Source organism: Setaria viridis, chromosome 3 (genome assembly GCF_005286985.2).
Source record: "Setaria viridis chromosome 3, Setaria_viridis_v4.0, whole genome shotgun sequence".
Taxonomy (NCBI): domain Eukaryota; kingdom Viridiplantae; phylum Streptophyta; class Magnoliopsida; order Poales; family Poaceae; genus Setaria; species Setaria viridis.
The window spans coordinates 50,076,994-50,094,055 of NC_048265.2; the positions used below are offsets into that span (position 1 = coordinate 50,076,994).

The following is a 17,062-nucleotide window of genomic DNA, read 5'->3' on the forward strand; positions in this document are numbered from 1 at the left end:
TTCTCCTCTCTTGAAGCGTGAAGCCACCTAAAATAGAATTTCTAGATGGATATCCTAGAAAAAGAGAGAAATTTTAGAAATTTTCAAAAAAAAGCAAAACATCCGACCATCAATCGATAGATTCAAATCATCATAGCCATTGGATCTATTATATTTTCTAAAAAATTACCCACCTATGATATTATGAAAATAGACTAAAGTAGCCCCCTAAATCTATATATAAATTACCCACCTCTACCATTATATAAAATAAACTAAAGTAACCATCTAATCTTCATCCGAATTATCCACTTATGCCATTATAAACAATATTTAAAATAACCCCCTAATTTGCAACTGAATTGCCTACCACTATTACTTAAAAAACTTAAGTAACCCCTTAAATTTGCATATATATTGCCCACACATGCCATTATTAAAAATAACATGAGGTAATCCTACATTTGAATCAGATAACCTTAATTAAAAATATACATCAATATATGATTCTAAATCGTCTATATCTTTCACTATTGGTGTACGATATAATAATTAAGGTCTATACGCATGATGTGTGTCACCATTTATAAGGATATAAAGTGATGAGAATATAGATTTCTATGCTAAAATTGTATCTCAAACTTAGGGTTCATTAAACAAATTCAAGCGCAAATGCGATGCAAAGTGAAAAGTTAAAGATTATAAATGTGGATGAAAATATTATAGAGTAATTATTAACTAAAATCTAACACAATTGGATGAAGATATTAAGTATATATCTACATAAGTATTGTGTTCGAATATTTAATAAATGAGAGGTAGCTTATGGTAATAGTTTTGTAGCAATGTAATCCTATTTTTTTCCATTGGAGACTCCGCATTAGTTCCCACGAGACAAGCTAGAAAAAAAAGACAAATTCTCATAAAAATTAAAAACATCAAACACCAATCCTATATCCAAATTACCGAGCTCAGCTATTATAAAAAATAATCTATAGTAACCCCATAATCTTCATACAATTTACTAATGCACATCATTATAAAGCATAGCTTACAATGTCATTCTAAAATTTTATCTATGTTACCCACGTGTGTGTCGTTATTAAAAATAACCTAAAGTAAACACCAAAATATTAATCTAATTATCTTCATGTGCATCATACAGAAATGTCAAAAAGTAAACTAATATAAGATTCTAAATTACCTATTTATGTCATTGTTAATATAAAAATACTAAGTTAAAGTATATACACATGATGAGTGCCACCATTTAGACCATTTATACATGTATGTGAGGAATCGATGAAAAATATTGATTTGTATGCTAAACATAATGTATGGAGGATTGGAGGTGTGATACAAAATGGAAAAAGTACAAGTATGGATGAAAACGTGCGTAGAGTAATTATTAATTAAAAATCAATCACAACTGAACAAAGATAAGTACATATCTATATAATTATTATGTTGAATTATTGAAAAATAAGAGAGTAGTAGGTAAACAATTTTGATTATTAGCTAGGAGTTTAATTTCTAAATAATTTTCAAATACAATAGCTTCTAAAAATATTAGCCCGTGCGGGAGCACGGGTTGATGGACTAGTAATGCAAATCAATGAACGAATGAATTGAACCACAGCAGGTACTCCAACAAACTACATGACACATCGACATGACACCGATTAATCGCTAGATTTATCCAAGATCAAATTAGTTGCGTAAGATCTTGCTGGATGTTCGAGTTCTATTGAGATATATCGAGGTATTATTGTGGTCATCGTCAGTGGTTTATTAATTTTTGTTGCCATAAAAAATGTTTTTTCCCATAATTTTCATAAGCAGCTAAGAGCATTTTTCTTCTAACAAATGTAGCTAAATCAACTCCGGAACCTAACGTAGTGTTGTACATTTCCAATAGTGAGAACAGATCAACTGCAAAAACATTTGCCGCTAGGAACTAGTGGTACTAATTAACATGTACGCAACCGTTTTTTAATAGGCAAAATGTATATCAGATAATGTATTATCTTGTGGGACACTAGGAACTAAGTGGTACCAACAAGCAAAAAAATTTTAATAGAGAAAATATATATCATATAATGTATTAATTACCTTGTGGACTGCTAGCTTAGCTTGGATGACTCTGCCAGATAGGGCAGAGTGCATATATTGTGTGTGTATACACTAGCACATGGTTGGTTATCCATATGCTGTATATGATAATGTCGTTGTATTCCATGATTCACTCCCAGATCTAATGAAAGACCACAGTACTAATTAACTAATTACATAGCAGCCAGGTAGCTTCTCAATAAGCAATGATTGTTGAGTGATTGTTTCCTCTAGTTTATTATCGAATCAATATGTCAAGAATTTCCGATTTCCTGATAGTGACCGGACCTGGATACTTATTAGTTGTATCATCCAGCACCTTTGGCCACATGAACCTCGCTTCATCTCTAGACGCATACACTGCTTAATTAGCTTAGTTGTCTCTGTTGATGCATATTTTTAGTAATGATTACCATTGCAGATTCTATTGATATTATGTCTTCTAGATTATTTATTTTTCTTTCATTATTAGGGGAAAAGTTTTGCCATTAGGGATGGACAAAAGGCTCACAAGCTTAAAAGTTGACTAGCTTGGCTAGCTTGATTTAGTTTATTATCGAATAAAAACCAAGCTTAATTTTAGACTCTTACATTGAACAATGCAAGCCAATGCAAAGGAACAAAAGATGGTCGAATAGCATAGCATTCAATTCTAAGCCAACAAACAATATAATGTAATAGCTAAGTAAGCACATTTGCACTAAGTGTCTTTGGTAATTAATTACAAGATAAAGTACTATCCACGTTCCTAAATACTATAAGGACTACACGTACACTTGTAGCATTTAAGTATTGGTTTTAAAATACATATATGTATGTATGTACGTACGTATATATTCGATGTGTGAACCGTGGCGTACGTATGAATTGTCGATGATTTTGACGTGGATGTCGCCGTGCATCTGTCTCCATCGATCGTAATATTCAAACATCCGGCTCTCTCGGTCGGCCGCGCTGATATTTGTCCTGCATTATACATTGCATGATTTACTGCTGGATCTCTGTGTGTTTTTGGACCACGTATGATGACAGACTTTTGCGATGGATTCCGTGCATTTGAGTGAGAGTAGTAGCTAGTAGTATGACCGACGACCGCCGCTGCTGCATCAGACAAGGATGATGGGTGGAAAAACGCAGCACAGCACAGAACGGCGGACGGACGGACAAGCGACGCCGCCCGCAATGTGGAACGTGCAGACAAGGATGGAGGCATACTCCGAGGATGATCGATCTAATAGTCCATCTCATCTTTCCAAGCACGTGAACTTCAGACAACGATCTTTTCAACACTTGGTTCCCCACGCTTATTGCCTTTGCTCAGTATCAGTATCAGTGTCAGCAACTAGCTAGCTGCAAGTGGTGCCATATGCTGCCATCGAATAATTCTCAACGCATGCAACTCGCGACGACGATGACATATCACATGTATGTCGTCCCTGCATACGTACACTTGGAAGTTGGACCAGTACTACCACTGTTGCTGTACGCTACCTCCTGCTCCCTCCATTCCAAATTATAGGTTATTTTGGCTTTTCTAGGTACATAGATATTATTTTGGAACGGAGGGAGTACCAGGGAACTGATGACAAAACAGTTTCTAGCACGGACCCTACATATATGTCACCCTCTGTCTGTCCTCAACTCAAGTCTGAACGAAATGTGTGTGTGTATAGTCATGCATATATGGAGCGAAGCGGATGGATCGGAGTAAGCAATCATGTATGCATATACCAGTAGTACAAAAGCTAAGCTTGTTGCATCCGCTAGCTTTAATTTTTAGCTGCTGGCTGCTTGTGCAGCGGCTAGGATAGGGAAAGTACCTCAAAGCAAGCAAGGTCCATTGACCACCGGCCGGAGACATGCACTACCCATCATCACTAGAGTTGACGACCCAAAGGATCTGAAGGAAGAAAAAAAAAATAAAGCATGCATAGAAGCAGTCATCATACGTATACATATGGTCTTGCTGGGACCTGCAGAGCCAGGCCTTACTTTGGTGGCAGTTTCAGTACATCCCCATCCTCATCATTCTTCAGAGAATTTCAGAGGAATACTACTTATTTATTAATGGGCTCTTCTGTTGCCAAAATTGAGGTTATTCGGCCCAACTACGAATGCAGCACCATCATCCGTCCATAAGATTAGAGCTGGGCTGCCCATTCTCCCTAGTCCAAGGAAGCAAAACTCAAAAAGAGCGGCCCATCGTCTGGCTACTTATGTTGTGTCGGCAGCATGGCCCACACTACGTCTCCTTCGCCCCCACCAAAAGAAAAATGGCCCACGCTACGTCTCCTTCACCCCCGCCCAAAAAAAAAAACAAGAGTCAATTCCCTCGTGGCAAATTAACGTCAATCCACAGTGTCATAGATTTTCACGAACTTCTATTGAAATTTTGATTTATCCCCTCGGTACCATTCTTTCCATCTACCCATCCATGAACTGTTAAGTGTGGCCGGAAAAGATGATTTTGCCCCTCTCGAACCTGGACCCCACCTGTCAGCTCCTCTTAATCTCCTCTCTTTTCTTCTCCGCAAGGCTAACAGTATTTCCAAGGCTGAAGCTCTCCTCAAAAACTTATCCTTTCTGGTTTCCATGGACCATAAGAAACAGCGGCGACACTACGGCTGGAGGGAGGCGAAGGAATCACGCAAGCCGGCTGACTTTCACTCCCTCACGGATCCGCGCCATGCGTCGCGGAGAAGGGGATGGAAGGTTGGGCTGCCACCGAAGGTGAAGGTGTTGGACATCCTTGCCATCTCCACAAACGACTCTACGAATTGGAGCAAAATGGTCAAGATTTGGAGTCCTCTGTAGCAAGAAACCTAGCGATGTGCTTGATGCGCGGTGATGTCGTGCCCCCATGGCAGCAAGCTGGTGTAGCGTGGCGCCACTCTTCCCTCTCCTCCGTTGGCCAAGGTGACTAACGCTCAGATTCTGCTCTCCCACACTAGCCTTCACACCGAGTCGCCGGTCCACTATTGGAGAAGGATGAGATCTGGGACGCCGTGGAGATAGACACGAGCCATAGCTGGGACGTCCTGCAACTCTACTTCCCGTGCCGCGCAGCCCTCCACTGCTAGAGGTGTCAAGCCCATCTCGTCGACGAGCAACAAAAATCACCTGCAGAGCGCGCATTGATATGCTTTCCCACGAGAAGCAAGCTTCAGCTCCGTCGTACTCGCCGCGCCGCCAGCTGTCAAGCCAGGCAGCCCCACTGACACTTCCATCTCCACCTCGTAGTTCGCCATGTCCGCACACTAAATAGCGCGCAGGGCGGATGGTGCCGGCCTGGCCCGCGCTGTGAGGGGACGGTTGTCGGGCATACACCCCAGGCCCACGAGTAGACCTTGGACGGCCCACTCAGGGGCGTTTTCAGACACGATCAGAACAAGGGATAGGCGTATCCCACTCGGACTAGTCAAGTATGTTTATGAAAAACTACTCGGGCCTTACCGAGTAGAACTCTGTAATAGTACCCGACTAGGACTCAAGACTTGTAACCCTGCCCTCCCGTGTATATAAGGGCAGATGGTGCCGGCCTAGCCCGCGCTGTGAGGGGACGGTCGGTGCTGTGAGGGGACGGCAAAAAATCTATGGCACTGGAGAGATTGATGTTAATTTTTGTGGCATCGAGAAAATTGACTCAAGAAAAAAAGAGAGAAAAGTGTAAAAATTCGTAGACAGGCCTTAAACTTGACATCCCTTAAAATTTGGCTTCATGGATTCCAAACAGAATTCGACCTGCTTTGGTTATGCTCTACTACGATGTTTACTATCATCGTTTGCCGCTCGCTGCTGTGTTATTAATAGGAGTTAGATAAGGTTAATGCATCAATGCAGCCGCTAGATAGCGGCCGGAGCTACACCTGAAGTCAGTCAAAATGACGTGATGTGATATTTATCCGGCCGTCAAAACAAAATCCGTACGCACTACTGCCGACGTGTGACGCAGAACGAAACGCCACACCTGCTTTGACTACTCCACCTCTACCATCCTTTTTTAAAAAAACTAAAATCTACTACTCCATTTATTAAAAAAACATGTTGATCGATGAGAATGAAGGTTTTGCTTCTCAATCAGTAGTAGCACGTGCGTGATCGCCGACCTTGTTGCTTTATCCTGCACCCTTGAAAGAATAGATCGACATCGTCGTACAGTGATGTTGTTAGCTGCTGCTGCCGCTGCCTCTGCCACGTCACACACACGGACAAACACAACAAGAAGCAGAGAACGTACAGTGATGGAATTCGAATCCAACAGCAGCTACCGTCCGGCCGTCACGCATGAGCTGACTCAGCATGCATGCATGCCAGTGTGTTCTTCTGGGTATCCTATTCTGCCGATCCCATCCTTTCAACTGCATACTGATCCATCAGGACATCATCATGCGTCGTACCGGTCACATTCAGCTCGTAACCAAACATTATATAACCTGTTGCGCGTTGCGGTGCAACAAAACTCTACAATTATCCTGCATGCAAAACCTATCACGTACGAGGTTTTTATTTTTTATTTGTTCAAAAAAAATCTAGCACTTACCAAATTTTGACTTCTTGTACGTGCATTTATAATTGCTTTGCTTCTAGGCACCGTAGTGGGTGGTGGATCGGAATCACTTGTCTGCAAAACCATGTCAATTTCCGTTCATCTTTAAGCGCTTAGGCAGAGGTTCCACAGGCAAAAAATGCAAAACTTTAAATGATATGGTGTGCCAAAAATGGCCTCTTCAGCAAGAGTCTTTTCATGTCAAAACGGTGTCTTTGAAAATCCCACGCGATTCAAATTTCAAAATGAGGTAATGATCTCTTCCTACTTTAATCATTGCATCTATTTACAGATATAATAATGATCACTAGTATAGTTTCTCTTTTATTTTATTTTTATGATGAGGGACTAGTACAGTTTCTCTTCTAGGGCCCAAGCAACAAAAAGTTATATACAATAGGCCGAGCAAGAGGGGATGGAGAGGAAAGCCCATTACGCTCTGAAAGTGAAGAATTTAGAGCCATTCTTTGGTGTCCCGTATTTCATTCATAGGCTTTCCCTAATTATTGTCAGCAGACGCCTCGCTTCTCTCCACCGCCCGCCGCGCCGAGCACGCCTCCACCTCCCCCCCCTCCCCTTCCCCCGATCCAGATCCACCCATCCCTCCGCCGCGGCTGCTGCGCCACCGCTCTCCCTCCCCTCCGCTCCTCCTCCTCCCGGGCGGCGTCGGCGCTGCGCAGGTCCCTCCCTCCGGTAAGAAACAAGATCCTACCTTGCCTGCTTCCGTGGGTGGATTTTCATCTTGCTCTCAACAAAAATCGAATCTTTCCATCGCCAGTAGGGTGGCACCAAGAATCTAATCTTTCTCAGTATGCACGTACAATTTGTCGTTGATTTGCCTGACACCCCCGGGTGAAATCAGTAGGTATATGGGTTCGAAATCGGTGGACCAAGTGCTTGATGCCGCCGCCGCGGGGGTCCATTACTCCGCGCTCCGTTTGGACGACCTGAGCCTCCAAGGTTCCATGTCTGCCGAGGAACAACCGACGACGTCAGGCCTGGAAAATGGCCACCAGGAGCCCTTTGTTATAGGTTAGTATACTTGATTGCTTTTTTTTTTGCTGTGCCATAATAATTCAATAGGACAAGCCAATTGCTTAACATAGTGTAGCCAGTTGCCCCCGAATGCGGCACGCTCTAATGCAGCTTCGGGTGCAGGTGTTGCTGGGGGTGCATCTTCAGGCAAAAGTACTGTTTGCAAAATGATCATTGATCAGCTGCGCGATCAGCGCGTGGTGGTTGTTACACAGGTTGGTGCTTTACTGCTTTGGTTATGTCTTCTGCTCTAACCTCTCATCTTGTGGCATATACATGTGCATTATACTAATAATACTAGTTCTGCATTACTGACGATGTCGTGTGATACTATGATATCTTGCTTGAAAATGAACTATATGCTAAATTATCGTGACATTCTGACCGATATATTTGCAAATCTTGCACAAGCAATGAGACTGTTTCTCTGATGTTTTTGCAGGAGTCCTTTTACTATGGACTGACTGATGAGGAATTAATCCATGTTCATGATTATAACTTTGATCATCCAGGTCGAATTCATCCTTCCACAAGAATTTATAACTTTGTCCCGAGAGATTGTCACTGATTATTCTGCTGTTCATGCTCCAATTTCAGATGCATTTGATACAGAGTTACTTCTGTCCTGTATGAAAAACTTGAAACATGGCAAAGCTGTTGACATTCCTAACTACAACTTCAAGACATACAAGAGTGTCCCAAACGCAAGGAAGGTACTACCCTTTAAGTTTGGAGCTATCCATAATCCACAAACCTGGTATACTGATGGTTGCATAGTCCTGAGCTCTATAAACTCTGAATATCCAGCTTTAAATTGCCAATGAACATCTGCACATTGTGCTGAAGAATTTTCAATGTTCTGACTTCTCCCAATTACAGCTTACTCCAAAAATATTATTGTAAAAACCATCTATAGTGTTATCTGACACACTATTTGGCCAACAACTTATTTCTTCACATTGGTTTCATATTGTAATTTTTTTTGGGCAAAAGAGCTAGCTTTCTTCTGATCTCTTCACGTTATTTATTGATCTATTGTTCAACTTGATTTTTACAAGCAGCGCTAATTTTACTATTGCTGCCAGGTTAATCCTTCGGATGTGATTATTTTGGAAGGCATTCTAGTTTTTCATGATTCCCGTCTCCGGGATTTGATGAATATGAAGATCTTCGTTGATACAGGTACTGATATTTGCATTATGAGATGATGATATTTAACTGTCCCTCTCTTGCCTATAGATATTCTGGAAATTCATTTTTATCTATTACATGAATTAGAAATATTTTATACAGCGCTGCTAATATTTTCCATCCTATCGATTTAATTTATTTTGATCCGTTCATGTTTATTTGATACTGTTCACTAGGATATTCTGACATCACGGTAAGAGTTTTTCTTTTGTTTGTTGTGAACTTTCAGCAATGGATATCAAGATAACTGTAAATTATCAATTCAATATATGCCCAACTGGTTCATTGTGAGCTTTGTTTCATTGCCACATGTTGAACATAGTATTTGCCTGTCAGTGAACTCTAGGATTTCAATGTGCACTAGTCCGTTTCATGGGAGTGTATAGCTTTTATTACATTCACTTCTATTGATTTCTCAGATGCTGATGTGCGGTTAACAAGGAGGATCCGTCGTGATACCATTGAGAAGGGTAGAGATATCAAAACTGTGTTAGATCAGGTTGCACAGCTTCTTCCATTTCAATTTTCCCCCATTACATCTAACAACATTTAGCTGAACTTGAATGTCTGTCCTCTTCATCTGTTATGTACACCCTTGACGACTTTGCTAGTTTTATCACTGAATGCAACTCTTTTTCTGCAGTACTCAAAGTTTGTTAAGCCTGCTTTTGAAGATTTCATCCTGCCAACGAAGAAATATGCTGATATTATAATCCCACGAGGTGGAGATAATGATGTGGCGATTGACCTAATTGTTCAGCATATCCGGACTAAACTTGGACAACATGATCTATGTAAAATACACCCCAATTTGTATGTAATTCAGACTACTTATCAGGTACCTAATGTAAACATATATTTTCTATTTTTGCAAAACCTGCGTGTTGTTTGATTCATTGTAGTAAAATTGAATGTAATATGCAATTCTTTAATCAGCTTTCATTTTGTATAACTGTGTTCTTGCTGCTTTCTTTCAGATAAGAGGCATGCACACAATTATACGGGATGCTGCCACAGCAACACATGATTTCATATTTTATGCTGATCGGTTGATTCGATTGGTCAGTATATACATGTATTTGATGAGTTTTCTTTTATATGGGTTCGCATGGTAGCTTGAATTTCCCTGTGGAAAATAGGTTGTCGAGCATGGTCTTGGTCATCTTCCGTTCCAGGAAAAGCAGGTCATTACTCCTACCGGTAAGTAGTATTGCACAGTGGTTATCTTCGTATAGTTCCTGGTGTTCTTGTAGTGCATATGAGTTACCTCTTCAAACACAATGGGAGTACATGCTTCAAGAGAACGTGGCAAAGTATAAAGCTTATGGTTTTTGAATCTTGACAAAGTCGTTGCATGCTACAGCTGTTACCATCCTATTTGCTTTAATATGGTTTGTCCTTATTAGCTAATTCGATTATCTTGCACACAAGCAAAAAGAAATGATCATTTGCTTAATATTTCAAACTTATACTCAAGCTAAATTGGAAAGTTCCTGGACCAATATTTTTACTGATCCAAACTGGGAGGGCCAAAGTACAGCCATGTTTTGGTCCTCAGTTGACTGAGACTTGATGCAAATTTTGTACAAAAGTGTGAATAAGACTTGCTAGAAATTATTTATATCGCTTGTTCAGTGTTGCTTGCATACTCAAAATTCCATGCTTTAGCAGCATAGGAAAAGTTTGACATGGTTGGTACAAATAGTGCATGTTATTGCTATGGTTATTGGGGACAGTGATTTATCTTCTTCCATAGTTCTTAATTATGTTTTCTTGTAACAAACCTATTTGGTAGGCCTACATGTGCTTGTACTCTTTATGGTCGGTGCTTTATATATTTTCCCTGATGCAGTTTCTTATGCATTCAGGATCTGTTTACACTGGTGTGGAGTTCTCCAAAAGATTGTGTGGTATCTCAGTGATTAGGAGGTACCGACTGTTTCTAAAATATTTCCCTTGTATGCTTTCTGAGGCTCTAATTGAACTAATGAATGGCACTCACATAGTGCCAAAACTTCCTGATTTTACGCCATGATAGTATCTTAGTGATATCATTATGCTGACAGTATGTCCTGGACAGCCTGTGCAAAAATGATCCATCAACACTTACGAATTCTATTGGTTGTACTGAACTTCGTTTTCAGCCTCATTTATGTGTGCTGTATGATCTACTCCCTACAAATACAATATAGTTGCATTGTCTATAGAAATGCTTTGCTGAACCCTCAGCACTAGAATTTAGCACATATTAAGGCATCTATGTTGTGTTTTGCTAATGATTTGTTACAATTGCTTTCCAGTGGTGAAAGCATGGAGAATGCACTACGGGCTTGCTGTAAAGGTATAAAGATTGGGAAGATTCTTATTCATAGGGAAGGAGACAATGGGCAACAGGTCTGTTTATTCGACTTTTGCCGCATGTGTTAGGTTGAGTCAAATTACTAAGATCTAAATCTCTTTGCAGCTCATCTATCATAATTTACCGAAAGATATTGCAAATAGGCATGTTCTGCTTTTGGACCCCATACTGGGAACAGGTTTGTTGTTTATTCCTACATACCTATGCACTGGACTACACTACTTTTCATGTGGATGAAATTACAAAAATCTGAATCGCCCTCTCCCCTCCATGCACATGACACAATAGTACCATTCTGTCAATAATCAATATGCATGCAACCTGCAAAAACTTTTCGATCTCCCTAATTTTATTATATCCTTACCTAAGCCTGTGTGATTTAACTGTGGAATCCTTTTGTCAATGGGGTCAATCTGTAGATAAAGCAATCCTTCTAGCCAAGTCCTAGCAACGAGCACTCACCAGTGCTGGCTATTGAGTTTATTTGAAAAGCTCAAGCCATTCGAGCTCCAGCTGAGTTGTAGCCAGCTAAAACTTGGGGCTCAAACCCTCACTAATCTTAAGCTTTTTTTTCCTCAACAAACCTTTACTAGGAAGGCTCGAGCACATAGAAGGGAGGTACTTCAGTGCTCTTTAGTAAAAGGCATCATTTTCCTATGCAAATATTTCTAGTTCTCTACTATTGTGTTCATTGGACAAAAAATCCGTTCTCAATATATGTTTATGTACTATTGGATATTAATGTCATCTCATTTAATCATGTTTTCATCAGGAAATTCAGCAGTTCAAGCCATCTCGCTTCTATTGAAGAAGGGTGTCCAGGAAGCAAATATTATATTCCTCAATCTTATTTCAGTAAGTCGTCTGAACTGCTGAGCATTTTCTTTTATTGGAGTGTTGTGCCATTTAGACTCGCCTACTCTTTGAAGCTCACGGGTTGTGCTTGTTACTCCATGGGAGAAATAACATATTATAAAAAAATATCATGGTTTACTGGAGCTTATTGTCTCCTAGCTTTATCATCTTAATTGTCCATTGTGACTAATACCACTGAAGCAATTTGGTAACTGTAACTACTAGTTAATAATAATCTTCGTATTACAATTTGACAACCTTTTTATATGTTGTTCCATCAGGAGGGTTCAGAAAATGATACTTTTCTAATTTCAGTGTGAAGTTAGTTATTAGATTTAGTTTCTCATCACTGATATACATGGTCGCATGTTTACCGAGGCATTACCTTCGCAGTTAGTGTGCAGTGGTTGAAAACCATAAAACTCATCACTTTTTTGCTGCTATCCCAGGCCCCCCAAGGAGTGCATGTGGTGAGCAAGAGATTCCCTAGAGTGAAGATCGTGACATCAGAGATTGAGTTTGGTCTAAATGATGATTTCCGTGTGATCCCTGGAATGGGTGAGTTTGGAGACAGATACTTTGGAACAGACGACTATCAGTCATCAACTCCTTTATTCTGCGAGGATAAAAATCGTGTCAGGTGAGCTGTTACTACAAGTGTCTTAATTCATTCATCATGACATCACACACTCGTCTTATCACTTAGCTAGCACATCTGCAAGAACATATCCTTGAGAATTGTCATGCAAGTGATTGACAGGCTCACTGTTAAACTTTGCAGGCTTTTGTGAGAGTTTTGCCCAGACACAAAGCAAGCCCCAGCTGCGGCATAATCTCCAATTTTGGGAAACTTATATCCGCATTTCAAAACTCTGGAATGCCCATATTATAATCAATGTATTCGTTACCGGGAAAACTGTGTACCATGGAACATCACAGACTGATCTCGCCTCTTAATATAATTGGAGCAATTCCATTTTCCGGTGCCATGAGACGTCTCGTCTCTTAAGCAGCCTTGTCTCCAGCCCATTTTGGAACTACAGAGGGCCGTGTTCTGCAGCCTCTACAGGGGATGGAATATATGTTGAGTTTTGCTTTCATTTCATGTAAACTAGGAAAAGGTGTCCTGGTTCATCGGAACTTCCAGCGCTAGCGCTGAACCAAAGGATTTGATCTTTCACCAACAAATTCGTCTTGTCTTGAAAGGCCCTCAAAGGCAATTCAAGCTTAGTGTAGTTCGTTGGTCGGTCTTAGAGGAACTCGTCTGTTGGCTGGGTTACCCATCCGTGTCTTGTATATTTACCACCTCTTTATTCACAAACCCCGGAGGTCAATATAAATCCTGAAAAATGTAGCCAGCCAGCCATCAAATTTTCCTTGTGATCACTGGAATGCTCTGGTCTGTCTCCATGCGTTGTGGCGTTAATCTTTGTCGAGAGATGAAGGTTCCTTCCTACTCCGACTAGTATTGTACTCCATCCGTCCACAAAAAAAAAAAGTCATCCTGATTTGTTTTTAAACAAATTTTGAATCGCAGAATGACTTAATTTTTTCTTTTTTCTTTTTGCATGTTGGCATGTCGCCACGAGTTGGAGATCAATTAGCAACAATGCTGTATGTAGCTGGTCAGGATGGCTGAAGAAGTCGTTTGGACTCATCAGGGCCACATGGCTGGCGCCCATCATCATAGGATCCATCATCTCACTACGATCGACAGCAGGGTATCCATGTGATGACAAGTTAATCAGATAATCATTGGCTAGATAGCTTCCAAATTAAAGAGCTGGCATCCTGTGATCTGGTTGCTTCTCCATTAATTGTTAAAAAGGAAAAAATCATCATACCCTCCTTGTTTTCCTTATTATACAGGTGGTTACAAGATCAGCTAAGAACCATGGACCATTATATGTGTAAAGTAGTGCTAGCAAGTTTAGATGTGTGTTAGGATAAGTGGTTGTGATTGTATTGAGTGAGTTGGATTTATACCCGGGAAAAAAATATAAGGGATGTGAGGGTATGAGATGCTTTATTCGAAAACTTGTGTATTCCTTCTTCATTCCGTCCGAAATTACACCGCATGCACATGTGCCTGTCTAGTCCACTCATCAGCAAATGAGAGAGAGAAAAAGGAAATCCTATCTAAATTCCTTAACCTTTTTTTTGTTACGTTTGCTCTGAAAGGCCAACGCAACAACCTCTTTCGTCAGCAGTACCACACGATTTTTATTTCTTCCATGGCTGTTTGGCAATAAAATAAAGCACCCCTTACTAAAGAGGAGGTGTTTGCATTGGTTCTACTCCTTTTAATGAATACTAGATTGTGCTCATCTTAATTCCTATTCCTTTTGGTTTAATCCTAAATTAAAAAGACATTAAAACTTTTGTGTTAGCCAAGATTTCAAAATTAAGAGCATAAATGTATGGAATTACTCCTTAATAGGAGCAGGAAAAAGCATATATGTTGGTTCTAAATGACAAGAAAAAGGAAAATGATGAGATGAATTGTGTGACCATGCGTTCAGGCCTTCTTGTAAGTGAAACAACAAACATAAAGTAATGATGAGCAGGCCCAAAGATATACAAATCGGCGTTACCTAAAGTGCATGACTGTGATTGCACCACCTAAAGTGCATTGTCGTTAGTTCATTTCACCTTTGATTGGGCCTTTCTGAAAATTATAGGCACACCATGTTGCTTTGTCTTTCTGAAAAGAAGAAGAGGGAAAGGGTTGAAAGGTTTTTCTTTTTCTTTTTCTTAAACAAAAAGCAAGGCCTGAACCTGACCAAGTTTACTTTGTTCTCTTCTCTTGTGCCCCCCTTATTTTTTTTATTGGAACATCTGGATGCAGTTTGATCTGCACTGTATGTATGCAGAATGCTGTGCTGTGACCAGCAACTCAAATCATTTTGTATTATTTTTCTTTTAAACGAAACCATCATAGTATAGGAATAGGTTGTACCTTGCCTGGTTGCAAATAACTAATAATGGACTGATTCGAGTTTTTCTATATGTTTGTGGTGAACAACTACTTGGATTGCAATATCTCATTTTGTGATCCACTACTTTGTAAGCAATCTATCCATCCAACGTGGGCGCTAATTACTACTTCCGTGCACTGTAAAGTACCAAATTAAAGGCTGAAAGGAATGTCAAAATTGTTGTGATTGCCAACTTGCTAATGATCGTCATGATTCCGTAAGCGGCAGATTGTTACGATCCAAATGACGCCACATCGATCATGCACAATGCATATGATTTTCAACTCAATTGGTTGGATCATTATTGGCAAATAATTAAATGGATCCATGCTCTCACATATATACTGTGTATATGTGTAGTTGTTTTCAGCTAGCTGTCAGTAGAGATCTCCTCCCCCTGCTTGGTGTGCTTGCGTTGCCAAATCAATGCAACCATATCCCCGCTGATCTTGTTTGTGGCCTGCATGTTGTACTACCGAATCTTCTTCTTCTTCTTCTTCTTCCTCCTTTGTCTACAACGACACAACTAAGCTAGCTAATGACTGGGGCAGGCGTAAACAACAAGTAAATTTGTTTAATTATGGAGTAATTGGAGGAAAGCTAGCTAGGTTTTTTTTCATTATTCAGCTGTCACGCTTATTACTATTAGTAGAAGGACCGGGCTTGTATGATACAGAATTTACATATATCCATGCATTTTCCTTTTACTTACCGGCAGATCACCAATAATGGAGTGTGATCACGTAGATGTCATTTGTCACCTACCGGCTGTGCTTACCAACCATGCATATCCACCAGCGGCGTCGGAGAGTGAAAGCAGGGAGGACAGGTGGCGCGAATTAAGCGACAAGCGATCCAGCCATCCGGGGGCAAGAGCAGCTGTCAATTTTTATCCTTTTTTTCTTTTATCTTTTGTGTTGCCAGGCTTTGGGAATGATTTTTTAAAACGAATCGGCCGGAGAGCTTTGGGAATGATTTGGACCGCCAACACTTTGACCTAATCTTTCCATTACGGTATAAATTAATTCAATTAGAGGAAGTAGCAGGCGATCGATGCGCGCCACATGCCCTTCTCTAACTCGATGCTCCCAGTTTTATAAACCCAGGGCCAGCTTCACAAGAAACGATCATCTTCTCATCAATTCAAAAGACGCCGTCCGCTTTGCATTCTTCTGAAATCTTTAAAAACGGCTCATCGAAGATTTGGCAATAACCTTCGTTGTAATGTCTTTTTAATTTTCGTTTCAGACAAACAGAGCAATACAAGGAAATCTTTAAAAACGGCTCATCGTTATCTTGAGAAGGTTAATTTGAACCCGCTGTGTGCCCGTAGAAGTCTTCTCCGATCCAGTGAGATTGATCGTTTGCTGGAAGAAAAGGAGAGGAGGGGGATATTGTGGAGTAGTAAGGGCCTGTTTAGTTCCCTCAAAATTCCAATTTTGGCACTATGTAAAAAGAAGATTCCCCATAACATCAAACTTGCGGTACATGCATGGAGTACTAAATGTAGATGAAATCAAAAACTAATTGTACAGTTTTGTTGTACTTTACGAGACGAATCTTTTGAGCCTAATTAGTCAATGTTTGGACAATAATTCACAGATACAAACGAAATACTACAGTTGCGTATTTATAGCAAAATCTCAACTTTGACACTCCCAAATTGAAAACTGCCTGAGTTGAACTTCAGCACGAGATTTGATAGGCCACCACCAGCAGTCCAGCAGTACGGTCCGTACAGGGGTCACCTGTTTTCTTGTATTTGCTCGCAGACGACAACCACCTGGCCATTTTACTACTCACACACAATCATCTTTACCTAACTTCCCTTTGAAATTGTTGATTGATCACAGGACGTACACAAACTAGAGGTAGCAGGTGCTCAGCTCGTCCACCACACGTCTTATCTTAAGAAAAGCTGTGCCGGGTTCTAGTTTCAAATGGTGTGTGTGGGTTGATATTACTACGTTGGAAATTGAAAATTCATCAAAATTCTCAACGAGATTT

General features: G+C 40.3%; 1 protein-coding gene across 1 annotated transcript; it reads left to right on the forward strand.

Moving 5' to 3' along the window:
* Positions 1–7,080: 7,080 nt before the first annotated feature.
* On the forward strand, positions 7,081–13,066 carry LOC117849648 (uridine kinase-like protein 3). The gene is made up of 16 exons (XM_034731269.2): positions 7,081–7,330; positions 7,500–7,669; positions 7,796–7,887; positions 8,115–8,184; positions 8,270–8,385; positions 8,758–8,854; positions 9,283–9,362; positions 9,507–9,701; positions 9,841–9,924; positions 10,003–10,063; positions 10,732–10,792; positions 11,164–11,257; positions 11,328–11,400; positions 11,995–12,077; positions 12,527–12,717; positions 12,859–13,066. The coding sequence occupies exons 2-16, from the start codon at positions 7,507–7,509 to the stop codon at positions 12,866–12,868; spliced, it is 1,470 nt and encodes a 489-aa protein (XP_034587160.1). The 5' UTR covers positions 7,081–7,330; positions 7,500–7,506; the 3' UTR covers positions 12,869–13,066.
* The last annotated feature ends 3,996 nt before the right edge of the window (positions 13,067–17,062 follow it).